The 17711-nt window shown below is 42.9% G+C and overlaps 1 protein-coding gene across 1 annotated transcript in view; it reads right to left on the bottom strand.

Annotated features, from left to right (window-relative positions):
* The window catches only part of LOC143961240 (A.superbus venom factor 1-like), a 187617-nt gene that overhangs the window by 142229 nt on the left and 27677 nt on the right, over positions 1-17711 (bottom strand). Inside the window, exon 5 of the mRNA XM_077470475.1 lies at positions 5179-5267. Within this exon, the coding sequence (XP_077326601.1) occupies positions 5179-5267 (89 nt within the window). The remainder of the gene's footprint in view (positions 1-5178; positions 5268-17711) is intronic.

The following is a 17711-nucleotide window of genomic DNA, read 5'->3' as shown; positions in this document are numbered from 1 at the left end:
GAGACAACATGGGCAATTGTATATCACTTTTGGTTGACTTTTAAGATTATGATTTTTTTTTTAACCTGAAAGTTAGAAGTTCAGATTTTGCATCAAAGTTTTGGTGGTAAATCGATGAGTTGCTCGGTGTTCAAAAGGTAAGAGAAGAACCTTAATGGTGCTGGAGGTAGAGTTTGATTGATTTTTCTTTACTTCTGTACAGCTTTACTTAAAATTTGAACTCCAGGCAGATATAAAATATACACATTAATGGAGTTCTGCATTCATGAATACATTGTGACATGTATTTGTTTTAAATGCAAGAAGTGTATGTATCCTAATGTTGCTTGGTATCAACCTCCTGTAATCCCTTGTACAGCAGTTGTGACAAAACAAGTAGGGAAAGCCATATTCTTAGTAAGGATATCAGCTTTATATACAAAACGCATTTGACTCCTTTTTCTATATAGAGAGTCCATTTGCTCTGGTAAGAGTCTTATCGTACCATTGGTGGTGGCATGCATGAGGTGTCAATACTTTTAACTACTCTCAACACTGTGGCACTTTTCATTTTGATCCAGTGTTTTTTGCACCATTTGTGAGTATTTATGTTATTTACACATTCATTTGGACTTTTGTGTGTCTTTTTACTTAATTTATTTATATGATTATTTATTGTCCACTATTTACTTGTGATTTTTTTTTCTTTTCACCATTTATATCAAGGATATACAGTAAGCGGACCTCCAGCTGTTGCAAGTTCCATGGAGGCATAGCAAGACTCTGACAGCTACAAGCATGATACCCAGAGGCAGAGGCATGATGGGACTTATAGTTGTAGCTGGAGGTCTGCTAATTGCATATGCCTAATTTTTATTTATAGTGTGCCAGCAGCTTTTTAGACTTAGCACAATTTCACTGTTTACACCTTGTACAGGGAGATGCAGCAAAAGTTACAATGAGTTGTGCTTCAGTGTTCATGTGCTGAAAAGCAACATGCTGATAGGAGGAGAGGGCAGAGTGATGGTGCTGCTGCTCCTCTCACTGTCTATTCACAGGCGTTGGGGGCCAGACCTGTATGTGGGACATATCAGAAGAAAGGGAAATCAGGACCCTTGCTCTGCCACACAGGACAGTGTTGTGTGGCAGAATTGTGTAAATCTCAGGACTGGATGTGCTCAAATCCACATTTTTTGTCAGGTAAAACATTAATAATTCAATAAATCATTATATCTGTATATTTAATAAGTCTACCTTTAACTTAGCACTTTTAAGGTGAGCAATTTATTTGGAAATGTAGTTGCCTATGTGTAATATATTAACGGTTTATTTTTTACGCATTCAAAAGTTTTTATTTTATAAACGTTAAAAGAAATAACGTATACATAATATTAGATAAAGTATTTGGTAAAAAAAAAAAAAAAAAGGAAAAAAAAACATGTAAGAGGAGATTAACCACTTGAGGACCGCCGTATTGCCATTGTACGTCAGCACAATGGCACAGGCAGGCATAATCACGTACATCTACGTGATTGCCTTCCAGCGGGTGGGGGGTCCGATCGGACCCCCTCCCGCTGGTTACGGCGGTCCGATTCGGTCCAGGAGCGCTCCGTGATGAGGGGATGGCCGTTGGTTTTCGGCCACCCCCTCTGGATCGCTCCTGGCCAATGAGAAGCTTCCTCCCCTGTGTATTGTTTACACAGGAAGGAGGAAGTGATGTCATTCTCCTCGGGGCGGTCTTTTTGACCGGACTACGAGGAGAACAGTAAAAGTAAGTGTGCACCAACACTACACTGACATGTAGGTACACACAGGCACACAAACCCCCCCCGATCCCCCCCCCGATCGCCCCCCGATCCCCCCCCGCCCCCCCTCCCCCCCCAGTCACAGTGTCACTGATTGCATTGATCATTTCTTTACTGATCAATGCATTCAGTGTCAGTTGTGACAGTAAAAACTGTCAGGACAGTTAGTGTTAGGTCCAGGGTAGCCCCCTATCACCCCCCCAATAAAGATTTAACCCCCTGATTGCCCCTAGAGTTAACCCTTTCACCCCCTTTTGCCAGTGTCACTAAGCGATCATTTTTCTGATCGCTGCATGTGTCGCTAGTGTCGCTAGGTAGCTAGTTATTTTTTTAGGTTCACCGCCAGGTTTTTATATCGCTAGGTACCCCGATATACTACCCAATAATGTTTTTAACCCCCTGATTGCCGCTAGTTAACCCTTTCACCCCCTTTTGCCAGTGTCACTAAGCGATCGTTTTTCTGATCGCTGCATTAGTGTCGCTACAGTCGCTAGGTAGCTAGTTATTTTTTTAGGTTCACCGCCAGGTTTTTATAGCGCTAGGTACCCCGATATACTACCCAATAATGTTTTTAACCCCCTGATTGCCGCTAGTTAACCCTTTCACCCCCTTTTGCCAGTGTCACTAAGCGATCATTTTTCTGATCGCTGCATGTGTCGCTAGGTAGCTAGTTATTTTTTTAGGTTCACCGCCAGGTTTTTATATCGCTAGGTACCCCGATATACTACCCAATAATGTTTTTAACCCCCTGATTGCCGCTAGTTAACCCTTTCACCCCCTTTTGCCAGTGTCACTAAGCGATCGTTTTTCTGATCGCTGCATTAGTGTCGCTACAGTCGCTAGGTAGCTAGTTATTTTTTTAGGTTCACCGCCAGGTTTTTATAGCGCTAGGTACCCCGATATACTACCCAATAATGGTTTTAACCCCCTGATTTCCGCTAGTTAACCCTTTCACCCCCTTTTGCCAGTGTCACTAAGCGATAATTTTTCTGAACGCTGCATCAGTGTCGCTAGTGTCGCTAGGTAGCTAGTTATTTTTTTAGGTTCACCGCCAGGTTTTTATAGCGCTAGGTACCCCGATATACTACCCAATAATGGTTTTAACCCCCTGATTGCTGCTAGTTAACCCTTTCACCCCCTTTCACCAGCGATCACAGTATAAGTGTCACTGGTGACGCTGGTTAGCCAGTTAGTTATTTAGGTTCCCCGTCAGGTTTTTATATAGCGCCAGGGACCCCCATATACTACCTAATAAAAATTTGAACCCCCTGATTGCCCCTAGTTAACCCTTTCACCACTGATCACCGTATAAGTGTTACGGGTGACTCTGGTTAGTTTGTTTTTTATAGCATTTTATATTCAAATCCGCAAGGCAGTGCTTGGTTTTCGGGGTCCCGTACGTGGCTAGGCTCCCAAAAAGTCCCCCACATGTGGTATCCCCGTACTCGGGAGAAGCAGCAGAATTTATTTTGGGGTGTAATTTGACTTCTGCCCATAGCATGTGTGAGCAATATATCATTTAGTGACAACTTTGTGCAAAAAAAAAAAAGTTTGTAATATTCCCGCAACTTTTGGCAAAATATAAAATATTCCATGGACTCAACATGCCTCTCAGTAAATAGCTTGGGGTGTCTACTTTCCAAAATGGGGTCATTTGGGGGGGTTTTGTGCTATTTTGGCATTTTATGGCCTTCGAAACTGTGATAGGTAGTGAGGAGTTAAATCAAAAATTTGCACCCTTAGAAATCCTGAAGGTGGTGATTGGTTTTCGGGGTGCCGTGCGCGACTAGACTCCCAAAAAGTCCCACACATGTGGTATCCCCGTACTCGGGAGAAGCAGCAGAATGTATTTTGGGGTGCAATTCCACATATAACCATGGCATGTGTGAGCAATATATCATTTAGTGACAACTTTTTGTAAAAAAAATTTTTTTTTTTTTTTTTTGTCATTATTCAATCCCTTAGGACAAAAAAAATAAATATTCAATGGGCTCAACATACCCATCAGCAATTTCCTTGGGGTGTCTACTTTCCAAAATGGGGTCATTTGGGGGGGATTTGTACTGCCCTGCCATTTTAGCACCTCAAGAAATGAGATCGGCAGTCATAAATTAAAAGCTGTGTAAATTCCAGAAAATGTACTCTAGTTTGTAGACGCTATAACTTTTGCGCAAACCAAAAAATATTCGCTTATTGACATTTTTTTTACTAAAGACATGTGGCTGAATAAATTTTGCCCTCAATGTATGACTAAAATTTAGTTTATTCGATTTTTCTTATAACAAAAAGAAGAAAATATCTTTTTTTTTCAAAATTTTCGCTCTATTTCCATTTATATCGCAAAAAAAAAAAATCGCAGAGGCAATCAAATACCATCAAAAGAAAGCTCTATTTGTGGGAAGAAAAGGACGCAAATTTCGTTTGGGTGCAATATTGCATGACCGCGCAATTACCAGTTAAAGCAGCGCAGTGCGAAATTGCAAAAAGACCTCTGGTCCTTAAGGTATTTATTGGTCCGAGGCTGAAGTGGTTAAGGGAGATTTGATCAACATGTACAAATATATAAGGGGTCCATATAGGGAACTTGGTGTCGAGTTATTCACTTTACAGTCAACAAAGAGGACAAGGGGGCACTCTTTACGTCTAGAGGAGAAGAGATTTCATCTCCAAATACGGAAAGGTTTCTTCACAGTAAGAGCTGTGAAAATGTTGAATAGACTCCCTGCAGAGGTGGTTATGGCCAGCACAGTGGATTGCTTTAAGAAAGGCCTGGATTATTTCCTAAGTGTACGTAATATAACTGGTTACTAAAATTTATAGGTAAAGTTTATCCGGGGAAAATCCGATTGCCTCTCAGGGGATCAGGAAGGAATTTTTTCCCCTGCTTTAGCAAATTGGATTATGCTCTGCTGGGGTTTTTTGCCTTCCTCTGGATCAACTGTGGGTATAGAATTGGGTATATGGGCTGGTATGATATTTATTATATATATATTTATTTATTTTTTTGGTTGAACTGGATGGACTTGTGTCTTTTTTCAACCTGACTAACTATGTAACTATGTAACTATGTTGAAGTACAGATGATACAAGGCAAAAAAAAAAAGTCTACAAAATACTTTCATAGTTATGGCATTAAATGACCTTATATAAATTAAAATGTGAAAACATCTTATAACTGAGGATTCAAAATTTTTAAACCAAAGTAGATATAAATATATCTATTTGAAGATATGTTATTATCAATGTCTTGACCGTAACTTCAAAAATATGCTTATAATAAATAATATATTATAAGTAAAGAACATAAAAGGTAGATGGGAGGGGAAGGGGGCATTACACGGTTTATTTTTTATTTTTTCATGAGATTTTATTGCTGGACACATAAAGTTCTCACCTTGCAGATTCGGGTAATTTATAACTCGAGGACTTGATTCCACTTTGATGCCAGATGATATTTTTATATACAATCACATTATCAGGAGTCTGGTATGGGAGAAGAAAATCATTATTATACAGAAAAATCCAAAAAGATTTCATGACTATATCTGGCTGTTATAATCAAATATGTCAGTAGGATGAGCTATTGGAACCAATAGGAGTCTAAGGAGAATGACTAAGGCCGCGTACACACGCGCGGACTGTTCGCCCAACTTTGTCCGCTGAACAGTGTTTGGGCGGACAGTCCGCTCGTGTGTGGGCTTTCAGCGGACAGTTTCAGCGGACAGTTTGACGGACAAGGTTTTTCGGAAATTCCGTAAAACTGTCCGCTGAAACCTTGTTTGAGCGAACAGTCCGCCCGTGTGTAGGCTTGTTCGTCAAACTAAGTTCCGCGCATGCTCAGAAAGGATTTACACGCCGAAAGTTATAATGCAGTGTATAGGACGTCGTATTTTTCGTCCCGTCGTACGTGCCGTTCACGTCATCGCGCACGGTTTCAGCAAACTGTTCGTTCGTCGTGTGTGGCCATGTCCGTCCATGCTAATTTTGAGCGGACTGTTTGCCGAAACTGTTTGACGGACAAAGTTGGGCGAACAGTCCCCGCGTGTGTACCCGGCCTAAGGGTCACCATACACAGTACATGCTACAAACTGATTATACATTGAGGGGTTACTAAAACTGGTGTGCACAGAATCTGGTGCAGCTATGCATTGTAACCAATCAGCTTCTAATTTCAATTTGTTCAACTGAAGAGGAGTTCTGCCCCCCCACAATTTTTTTTTTAAGTCAGCTAAGTACGTTAGCTACTGACTTTTAATATTAGGACACTTACACCCTCACCCCCCCCCCCCCCCCCCAATTCTTTCTACAATCAACTTGAGTTTTATCAAAACTATGCAAAATGAGCACCTATCTAATTTAACCAATCAATTTGTTTTGTTTGCAAATGGTTTTTAATATGGGTAAGGTCATAGTACAAAATGTTGACAGTGGTAGATGTACAAGTGAAAGATTAATTTAGATAAAACATTGTATTTGGATAAAACATTATAACTGAGTAGAGATAAATCATGTGACAAGGGGCACAGATTGGGTTATAAATCTATATAACATTAGCGGGGAAAGAACTGTAGCAGTGCTCGAGTAAAATAACAGAAGTGAAAATTATACTAATAGTGAGGTTTCCCATAGAGTCCATTTTTTGGTATATATGCATGGTATCATATAAAGAGTGGTGTATTCTTTCTGAAAGTTTGATGTTTACCATACGTTTAAGAACCTGAGGCCATTTGTACGTTGGGTGAACGCCGATTGAAAGCGATGGTCCACTGGATAGAACTATGGATTAGTCTGGTACTGGCTATTGGTAAATTTTGTATGGGGGAGAATAAAAGGCACATTTGGGGTGTTAGTGAGATCTTTCTGCCTGAAATTTTCGATCGATCATGAGATTAGCATTGTGCCAAATGTTATTTAGGTGAGGGCAATCCCAAAATATGTTTAGTAGTGTCCCATGTGTAGGGCAGCCTCTGAAACAGAGAGGAGATGTTGAGTAGAATGAGTTGAGCTTGGCAGATGGTAAGATACCACCTGTAGAGCAGTTTGGTGGCAGATTCCCTGATGGTGGTAGTTTTGGTGCATCTGTGTAGGTTTTCAAATATGGTTTGCCAATGTTCGGGGAGGAATGAAACATTTAGGTCTGATTCCCATTGTAGCATGGGGTGTGATTTTTCAGGCATATTGAATTTGTTTAGATTTTTATCAATTCTGGAACTTAATCCTTTGTCTCGTGGGGAGGAAATGCAAATCTGTTTGAATTGTGAGAAGGGGGAACATAGTGAGAGTGAGTAGTATTTTTGGTAGAAATTTTTATCTTCATATAATTATCATGTTCTGTGGGTGCAAGGTCATATTTTGATTGTAGTTCAGTGAAAGAGTAAAATGTATTGTTATGGTTAAGTGCTTTCAAATTTGTTAGATTATGTCGTTTCCATATTGTTAGTGAGTTTTGGTTGTTATCTAAGGAAGTGAAGTGAGGGTCTCCTAGATAGGATGCTAGGGGAAGGATTTCAGAGGACATGTTGAATTTGGTATTTTGTCTGTTCCACAATTGTAAGGTATGTGTTACAATTACAGTGGTGTGAAAAAGTGTTTGCCCCCTTCCTGTTCCTTTGCATGTTTGTCAGACTTAAGTGTTTCGGAACATCAAACCAATTTAAACAATAGTCAAGGACAACACAAGTAAACACAAAATGCAATTTGTAAATGAAGGTGTTTATTATTAAAGGTGAAAAAAAATCCAAACCATCATGGCCCTGTGTGAAAAAGTGATTGCCCCCCTTGTTAAAACATACTATAACTGTGGTTGTCCACACCTGAGTTCAATTTCTCTAGCCACACCCAGGCCTGATTATTGCCACACCTGTTTACAATCAAGGCATCACTTAAATAGGAGCTGCTTGACACAGTAAGGTCCACCAGAAGATCCTTAAAAGCTACACATCATGCCGAGACCCAAAGAAATTCAGGAACAATTGAGAAAGAAAGTAATTGAGATCTATCAGTCTGGAAAGGGTTATAAAGCTATTTCCAAAGCTTTGGGAATCCAGCGAACCACAGTGAGAGCCATTATCCACAAATGGCGAAGACATGGAACAGTGGTGAACCTTCCCAGGAGTGGCCGGCCGCCCAAAATTACCCCAAGAGTGCAGCGATGACTTATCCAAGAGGTCACAAAAGACGCCACAACAACGTCCAAGGAACTGCAGGCCTCACTTGCCTCAGTTAAGGTCAGCGTTCATGCCTCCACCATCAGGAAAAGACTGGGCAAAAATGGCCTGCATGGCAGCGTTCCAAGGAGAAAACCACTGCTGAGCAAAAAGAACATCAAAGCTCGTCTCAATTTCTCCACAACACATCTTGATGATCCCCAAGACTTTTGGGACAACATTCTGTGGACCGATGAGACAAAAGTGGAACTCTTTGGAAGGTGTGTGTCCAAGTATATCTGGCGTAGAAGGAACACTGCATTTCATAAAAAGAACATTATACCAACAGTAAAATATGGTGGTGGTAGTGTGATGGTCTGGGGCTGTTTTGCTGCTTCAGGACCTGGAAGACTTGCCGTGATAAAAGGAACTATGAATTCTGCTGTCTACCAAGAGATCCTGAAGGAGAATGTCCGACCATCTGTTCGTGTACTCAAGCTGAAACGAACTTGGGTTCTGCAGCAGGACAATGATCCTAAACACACCAGCAAGCCAACCACCGAATGGCTGAAGAAAAACAAAATGAAGACTTTGGAGTGGCCTAGCCAGTCCTGACCTGAATCCTATTGAGATGTTGTGGTATGACCTTAAAAAGGCCGTTCATGCTCGAAAACCCTCTAATGTAACTGAATTAGGACAATTCTGCAAAGATGAGTGGGCCAAAATTCCTCCAGGACGCTGTAAAAGCCTCATTGCACGTTATCGCAAACGCTTGGTTGCAGTTGTTGCTGCTAAGGGTGGCCCAACCAGTTATTAGGTTTAGGGGGCAATCACTTTTTCACACAGGGCCATGATGGTTTGGATTTTTTTTCACCTTTAATAATAAACACCTTCATTTACAAATTGCATTTTGTGTTTACTTGTGTTGTCCTTGACTATTGTTTAAATTGGTTTGATGTTCCGAAACACTTAAGTGTGACAAACATGCAAAGGAACAGGAAATGAGGAAGGGGGCAAACACTTTTTCACACCACTGTATATGTAACGGTCCGATTTTCTGTGGTGGGATAGATTTGGACCAAAGTAGTCCTTGAAGGTGGTATGGGAGGACTGATTGTTCTTCGAAAAAGAGCCAGGGGATTTGGGAGGCTGAGGCATACCATTGCTCTAGTTGGGTGAATCTGTCTGACAGATAGTATAACCATAAATTTGGGATATTTAGACCTCCTTTTAGTTGGGGCATAAACATTAAGGAGTAGCTAAACCGTGTTTTTTTGTTTTGCCAAATTAATTTGTTGATTTCTCTTTGAAGAGAATCTAACGTATTTTTGGACAATGTAAGAGGAAGGGCTCTGAAAGAGAATAAAAGTTTGGGTAGTATAACCATTTTCGTTGCCACTATTCTTCCCGAGAATTATATTTGGTATTATGACCATATTTTCATTATATTTTTAATGTTGTTAAATATTGGTGGATAATTGGCGTGATATAGAGTTTTGTATAACCATTTTCGTTGCCACTATTCTTCCTGAGAATTATATTTGGTATGATGACCATGTTTTCATTATATTTTTAATGTTGTTAAATATTGGTGGATAATTGGCGTGATATAGAGTTTTGTAAGAGGGTGTAATATGAATTTCTAGGTATCTAAATGAGTCCGTGCACCAATTTAATGGAAATTTGTCTTTAAGTGTTGAAATTAAGGCTGGTGGGATATTAATGGGTAGGGCTGAATATTTAGACAAGTTTATACTTAAGCCAGTCAGGTCATGAAAATTGTCCAATGTTTTGGTCAGATTCAGTAAGGAGATGAGGGGATCTGTTAGAAAGAGAAGGACGTCATCAGCATAGAGGTTTAGTTTGAATTTCTTGGACCCTTTAGTGTATCCTTTTATATCTGTGTTGTTTCTGATCGCACAGGCAAGGGGCTCTATAGTTAGGGCAAAAATAAGCAGGGAAAGTGGGCATCCTTGTCTGGTGCCCTTGCTCAGAGGGAAAAAGTCAGAATTGTTGCCGGGGAGTTTTATGCGTGAATGTGGGTTATGGTAGAGGGCTTTGAAGCCATGTAAGAATTCTCTGTTTATGCCATATGCTGTCAAAGGCTTTATGGATATCAAGACTGAGTAGAAGTGTAGATTTAGAGTGTTGATTAGAGTCTTCAATGATGTTTGTAGTCAGTCTTATGTTAACCATTATTTTTCTGTTCGGGATGAATCCTGTTTGGTCTGGATTTATTAGTGGGGAAATAACTGTACCTAGTCTGTCGGCTAGCATATGGCCAAAAATTTTAAGGTCACTATAAATGACTGAAATTGGGAGATAGTTTTGTGGGATAGAATGATCTTTATTTGGTTTGGGAAGAAGGGACATGTTTGCTAGGAGCATTTCTGATGGGAATTGGTTTCCTTGTAGGATATGATTGTATAATTTTGTAAGGTGTGGGGCTAATGTGGAGGCAATTTTTTTATAATATGATGAGGAGTATCCATCAGGGCCTGCCGCTGTGGAGGTTTTTAACGAGCTTATAATTCTATTAATTTCTAAGTCAGTGCAATTAGCGTTGAGCATCTCTATTTTCTGGTTAGATAGAGTAGGTAGTGTAATATCACTAAGTCATTTCAGGGAAGATTGTTTAGGTGGGGATGGGGGATTAGAGAGAAGCTTTTTGTAGAAGTCTAAAAATATGTTCAGAACGTCTTTGGGATGGGATACTAAGTTATCTGATGAATTCCTTAATTTATAGGTGTGGGGAGGTTTTGTTGTTTGATTTAGTTTTCTGGCAAACATGGTTGAGTATGAATTGCTATTAAGCAAAAATCTAGCTTTGGACCATCTAAGGGCCTTTTCTGTATCTGATGTAAGTAATGAGTCTAAAGCTGTGCGTTTTTCTTGAATTTGTATAAAAAAAATCACTAGAGCGGTTTTGGCTATTAGTATGATATAAGAGATCGAGATCTCTTGTAAGTGATCTTATGTCTGCGAGTTTAGATTTGTTTTTGATTGAGGCAATATTTATCAAATGGCCTCTCATGACCGCCTTGTGTGCCATCCATAAAGTTGTGGGTGTCATGTCTGGTGTTATGTTAAGAGCAAAGTATTGCTCAAGATGAGATAAGATTTCTTGGGAGATTGTTGGGTCAGTTAACAGAGAATCATTTATTCGACAATTGTGCGTTGTGGTTGCTAGGCCTATATGTGGGGTGTTGAAGGAAACTATATGATGGTCTGACCAGGGACATGGGTGGATCTCTACTTTTGAGGAGTTGGCTAATAAGATTGGTGTACAAAAAATATAATCCAGCCGTGCATAGCTATCATGTGGGTGGGGGTAGAATGTTTAGGCTTTGATACCTACATTATGGGCTCTCCATGTATCTACTAATTGGTGGTTGTGTAATTAGCGATTTAGGGAATGCTTTAGAGGATGGAACTACTCTACTTCTATCTAGTGCTGAATGTGCAGCTAGGTTGAATTCACCCCCTACTATTAAGTGTGAGGAGTGAAATCTAAGGTTTCGAAGAATTTAGACCGAGCGTTCTTTTATTGAGCCTTTTAAGATTCAATATCGACTGTCTGGGTCCTTAAAAACACTTTGGGTTTCAAATACAACTGAGTTCAAAACAAAGATTACTGCTCCTCTAGATTTAGTGTTATATGTTGTGCAATAGAATTGACTGTAACCTGTAACCTTTATCAAAAAATTAAGGATGTTTATCTGTTGCAAAATGAGTTTCCTGCAACAGAATAATATCAGCCCCTAATCTCTTGAAGTGAGGGAAAGCTTTTTTCCTCTTTTGAGGAGAATTAATGCCCTGGACATTGTTAGATATCATTCTAAGCCCCATTGAATGGATGTTAGAAAACTGTAATAATTATAGGGTGATAGGGAAAACCTGCAAGGCCCCGGGCATAGCGCAAGAGCATAAAGATACAGAGAAACTATTGTCATCATCCCTGAAAATTAGGATTATTGTAGGACATGTGAAAGAGATCAAACTATTCTTATCAATGACATAGTGTAATTTGTCACTTGTGTGCAACATTATAAAATATAATGTTCTTAACTGTGGATTTACTATGGTTGACCTTCCTTATATAAGATAACTTTTAAAGATATTTTCTATAAGGGAGGGGGTCAGGGTGTAGGACAACGCCCTGACCAAAAAACATTTCGGTGTGGACAAAATTGTCCAAAACTCAAAAAAGGGAGCCCTGTCTATTAAAATAACAGAAAATATGATCAGTTGTGCAAGAAACAATGCGAAGCGAACCATATTTTGGGAACCCATTGTGAGTAGGGGGACAAACTAACTGAGACAGAGCAGATCAGCCTCAGCGAAGATTCTGTAATGCAGAAAAAGTATGTGCAAGCAGTGTATCGTATATTGAAAAAGTGAAAAACAACAACAAATATATAACTTCATATAAAAGGTAGTATAAAGTACCAACAAGTGACCCTCCGGAGGGGTATATCAACTATTTACTTTGAGCTGCCATGTTAACTAGCAACCCTTCAAAGCTTTAATAACCTTTCTTTTAACTTAATAGAGTATGTGGAAATCCTTGATCTTTAACTCATTTTAGATCTTGTCCTTTCTTTGAAGTTGTATTATAAAAGATAGGAAAACAAGTTAACCGAGGGAATGGGGCAGTTTCTTCAGGCATTCATATTTCTGAATGAATGTCGCCATCTTCTTTGATCTCGTCGTGTTGCAGGGGTGGCCCAGATAGGTGAAGCATGGGGAGTAGTAGGTCTTCCCTCCGCAACTGCATCCAAAAGTCCCAACTTCACCAGGAGGTCTTTACCTTCCGAGACATTGAAGACGGTATAGGTGCTGCCATTGTGGGGCACTGGTAATTTAAAGGGAAAACTCCATCTGTATCTTATGTGAGCTGATTTTATCACCAAGGTTATTTACTTCATTTTGCGTCTTCTTTCTAGGGTGGCCTGGGAAATGTCAGGGAATATTTGGATTCTTATGCCGTCTAATTCGATGTTGTGCATGTTTCTGGAAGCTCTTAATATGCTCTCCTTTGTGATGAAGTCTTTCATGCACAAAATTATATCCTGTGGGGGCTTGTCTGGTGGTGGTTTAGGATGCAAGGCCCTATGGATTCTGTCACAAGGGAATGTAGACGGTGGTGACTCTGGGAGGAGACTGTGGAATAATTTGGATACAGTAGGCATTAGGTCAGAAACTGATTCTAGGATATCGCAAATCCTTAGGTTGTTCCTGCAGTTTCGATTATCCAAATCTTCCACTTGTGATTGCAGTTATGAGTCGTTTTCAGCTATAAGCTCAAAGTCTTTCCTAAGATCATTGTGTGCGAGTGATAGTTCATCATGTTTGGTTTCAAGTACGTCTGTGCGACCCCCGAGGGTTGCTATTTCTTGTGTAAGTGTGCTTGTTGTTTTTGGAGTTCATATTGTATTTTATCTGCAAGTTTTTCATAAATCTTAATTAAGCTGGCATCTAAATCAGCCTTTATAATCTGAGCGGGGTTATCATTGTTATTTTGAGTGGAATCAATTTCCTGTGAAGGGTCGCCCATTGTCTTGGGAGACTGTAAATGCTTTGGAGACGGGGCGCCTTCTTGCCCGAGGGCATGCACTGACTAGACCTGCAGGGGGGTGATTGAAATAGTGGTGATTTGTTGGTTATTTTTAAATCCCCTAGCAGTGTGCATAAAATATACGCTAGTCTGAAGGGACTCCTGCATATCATTGCGGATCTGCATCTCGCCTAGTATGCGCCCCCTTTTAGCTAGAGGTGAGATTTTAGGTCATTATATTAACTCCTCCGCAGGATAAGAGGTATCCATGCTGCCACACCGAAAGTGTGGGAACAAAATGTCTGGTTACGGAGTTGTGGCTACCAGATGAAGCTAGGGGCTGGCACAATGGTATTCGGTAGGACAAGTGGAGACAGCCGTGGTAAAGCAATATGGTGGCCCCCCACTAGAACACTGTCAGGGACTATCCCGTCCGCGGAAACAGGGAGGCCGCTGAAATCCTGCGGTTGGATGTAGCAAGATGGGTAACCTGCGAGGCTATGGTGTCCGGATTGCAGCTGCCATACACTCCGCGTGTGGGGGGATAACCCACCTCAAAGTTCAGTTTAAGGACCGATACGGTCGGTCGGGGGGCTCCGGTAAAGAGCAAAATTGGGCTTCAGGGGAATTGGTGGTCATGAGTGTCTACTGTGGTGGGTCAAGATGGCTGCTGTATACTTGCCGGGTGTCATGGACGTCCCGGTAATCCAGTGGTATATGGAAGACCTGCCTGCAGAATCCCCATACTAAGAACTAACCGGTATACAAGGGTGCGCGTTAGTGCAAACGGGGGCACGCGGGTGCGCGATGGCACGAACGTACGCACGCGGGTGCGCGATAGCACGAACGGGTGCACGGACACACGCGGGTGCGTGCAGTCGCGCCGTGCGACTGTTTTTGGTGCCCAGAAGGCTATTTAAGGGAATCTGTCACTGTGCCTCCTTGCTGTCCAGTCTACAGCGTTTCCTGTGATCCTGCTACCTGTTACCAAGTTGTCTTGATTCCTGTCTACCCGGTCTGCTCCTGATGACGTCTGTTTGCTGCCTGCCTCCGACGCCGGTCTGCCAGACTACGCTTCTGCCTCTTCCTTTGGATTGATTGCTGACGTCTGTTACCGACCCGGCTTGCACCTCGACTACCCTTCTGCCTCTGTGTGGTACCTGCTCTGCCCGCTAGTATTGATCTGGCCCGTCTGACCCTGCCGTGTTCCTGCCTGACTTCCGAGTACCTTCCTGCTACCAGCTGTTTCAGCCTTCTGCCATACTACAGGACACCTCCTCGCTGTCAACTGTTCCAATGTTCCTGCCGAGTTTCTGTGCACCACTTGCTGTCTGCTGATCCTACACTCCTGCTGTACTACTGCTATTCCAGAGGTCTGGACCAGTCCTACACCTGCCATCTATCTGGCACTTGTGCCCTCTGAACTCTTGAGCCCCTGTCTCCTCTACCAGGGGTTCTTGAGCCAGAGGCTTATGAGAGGCCGCTCCCTGCATTCTGGGCTCCTACACCAGGTATGTGACACCGGGTATAGTATTTGGGGTGCTGTGCCACGAGGGTCTTAGGCCAAGATCAGACCAATGCTGGCTGTGGGTCACGAGTCCCCGATCCCAACAAGGCGGACAGGCAGTCAGTGTAAGTTAGCAGCCATCCCTCGTTCAGCAGGGTTACGGGGAGGGGCGCAGCAGAAATTACATGGGGCTGGCAGTGATAGCATAAATAAGGTCCACGGCAGTGTGTGGGAGGTGGCAGACTGGAGACACCAGGCTCCATGGGGCACAACAAAGTTAACCAGCACTAGGCAGCATCCACCAATGTGACAGGGCCTTAGATGGGGACCAGGCAGCTGGCAGAGATCCACACCCCTGATGGAGGGCTGGAGCGGCTGCGGCGTGCGCCAGTGGGGCAGGGGCATCAGGAATCACTGGGGATTCTCAGGCCTAACTAGGCCTCACTAGGCCTCAACAGGCCGGGCCCAGCTGCGGCCTCCACGAAAGTCCTGGGAACTCAGCACCACCTCCGGAATGCCTCAGAAAGGTGGATGAGTGGCTGGAGGGGATGGATGGAGGTCCCTTACCTCTCACAACTGCCGAAATTAAGTGTCTCCGGGAGGCAAGATGGCGGCGGCCGCGAGTGTCCGGAGGTAGTAAATCGCGAGTGTCTGGAGGTTGTAAATCGCGATCGTCCCCGGACAGATTTTCAGCGAAATAACAGCCCAGGATGAGGTAGAGGACTGGGCTGATAAGACTGGTAGGTTTTGTTTGACCTGATTGTGTTTTGGGGTGGACAGATGGCAACGAATATCCGGAGCTCTCTGTGAAAGCGCCCGCTGCCGTTTACGTCAGGACAAGCCCCCGAATTTGTATAAATTTTTAACCAATCAATTTGTATCTGATCAAGTAGGCCATTGCAATGCATAGTATTTGGCAGATCCAAGATCAGATTGTAAAGTTTAGTGAACTAAATGCCTCGTACACACAATTAAACAATCCGGTGGAAAATGTGTGTGGGCTCCGGCGGACTTTTTTTACCCAAAAGTCCGGCGGACTAAGAAAGTATTTTTGCACTCCAATCTGTCCGCCGGACTCGTATTTCGGCGGACAATCCGGCCATGTGTGTGCCAGTCCACCGTACTTTTGAACTAAATGGATTTTGAGCGCGTCTCCAGGTAGCCGGGGCCAGCGAAGGAGGCATCGCTGGCCCCGTCACCTGGTATGGACTTAAAGGGGAAATCGGCGTGGGGTCCCCCCCAGGTCCATATCAGACCCTTATCCGAGCACGCTACCCGGCCGGCCAGGAAAGGGAGTGGGGATGAGCGAGCGCCCCCCCCCCCCCCATCCTGAGCCGTACAAGCCTGCGTGCCCTCAACATGGGGGGTGCCTTGGGGAAAGGGGGGGCCGCGTGGCCCCCCCACCCAAAGCACCTTGTCCCCATGTTGATGAGGACAAGGGCCTCTTCCCGACCACCCTGGCCGTTGGTTGTCGGGGTCTGCCGGATAGTCTGCTACGTGTGTACACGGCATATGTCATCCTTTAGATTCCAGAAAGCTGAAATCGAGTTACTTTTGGTTTGCACGTGATCTAAATATTAAACGGGCCTTTTAGCACTGTACTTGTCTGTGACCAAATCTTCCTTTTTAACGTAATCTTCCTTTTGATATTTAAATCATTTTTTAAAATTATATACAATATACATTTTTTTTTAAAGTGCAGCGGGAATACTGGTGGGATTAGACTTTCCAAAACTTTGCTAGCTGCATGGGATTATTAAGGCAGGATGAGTATGACAGCCCTGGAGCTTGCACCTTTATAAACAATTAGGGTTGCACCTATACAGTTACCAGTGCCAATACTAAGCATTTGCAGGAGTATCGATAGTCCTGCAAATGCTCCAATATCTGAAACCGATACCTTCAAACTTAGTTCTTTCAGCTGTCTGTGGGATTCCTTTTCTGACAGCTGAAATGTAAACAAAACAAAAAAGCCGGCAAAAGCAAAAAAATAAAAATTAAGGCATTAAAGTGGTTGTAAACCCTTACCCTTTGACCTACAGTTAAGCCTAGATTAAGGCTTACCTGTAGGTCCAAGTAATATGGTTTAGGAGATATTTGCCCGAAGACGGGCACCGCTGTCTATGGCGCATGCATCCTCGATAACGAAGATGCCACGCAATGCCACACGTCTCGGCTCCCGTGCGCATGCGCGGGAGTGACATCATCGCGGCTTTGCCGAATGACAGCGGCGGAGCTGCGAGACCCACCGAGAAGATGTATGCGGCGGACTACAGGGGACAGCGGTGACTTTGCTTGCTCCTGTGTCAGGTAAGTGACACATAATGGGCTACTATGCAATGCATAGTAGTCCATTATGCTTTGCCTTTGCAGGGAATGAAAGAGGAAGTAAACGCATCAGGGTTTACTTCCTCTTTAAGGTGAAAAAACACCTGGCAGTATTTTACTTACCTGAGCCCCGTAATTCTGTTGGTGACACGCTCTACCTCTCTCCACGAGGTCTTAGCTCTTGATTGGATAGATTGATAGCAGTGCATTCATTGGCTCCCGCTGCTCTCAATCAAATCCAATGACACGGAGATCGGGGGTGGGGCAGAGTCCAGCATTCAGCAGCTATCGATGCAAATGCTGGACTCGGGAGTGCGCCCACAAGGTAATCCTGGGGGACCCCAGAAGGTTCGGTGCCATTCTGTGCAAAACTAACTGCACAGTAGAGG

Source organism: Lithobates pipiens, unplaced genomic scaffold (assembly GCF_037356315.1).
Source record: "Lithobates pipiens isolate NorthernLeopardFrog02 unplaced genomic scaffold, aLitPip1_a1.2 Scaffold_8, whole genome shotgun sequence".
NCBI classification, from domain to species: Eukaryota; Metazoa; Chordata; class Amphibia; order Anura; family Ranidae; genus Lithobates; species Lithobates pipiens.
Note: the sequence above shows the minus strand (reverse complement) of the source record. Positions and strands in the feature narration are given on the sequence as shown.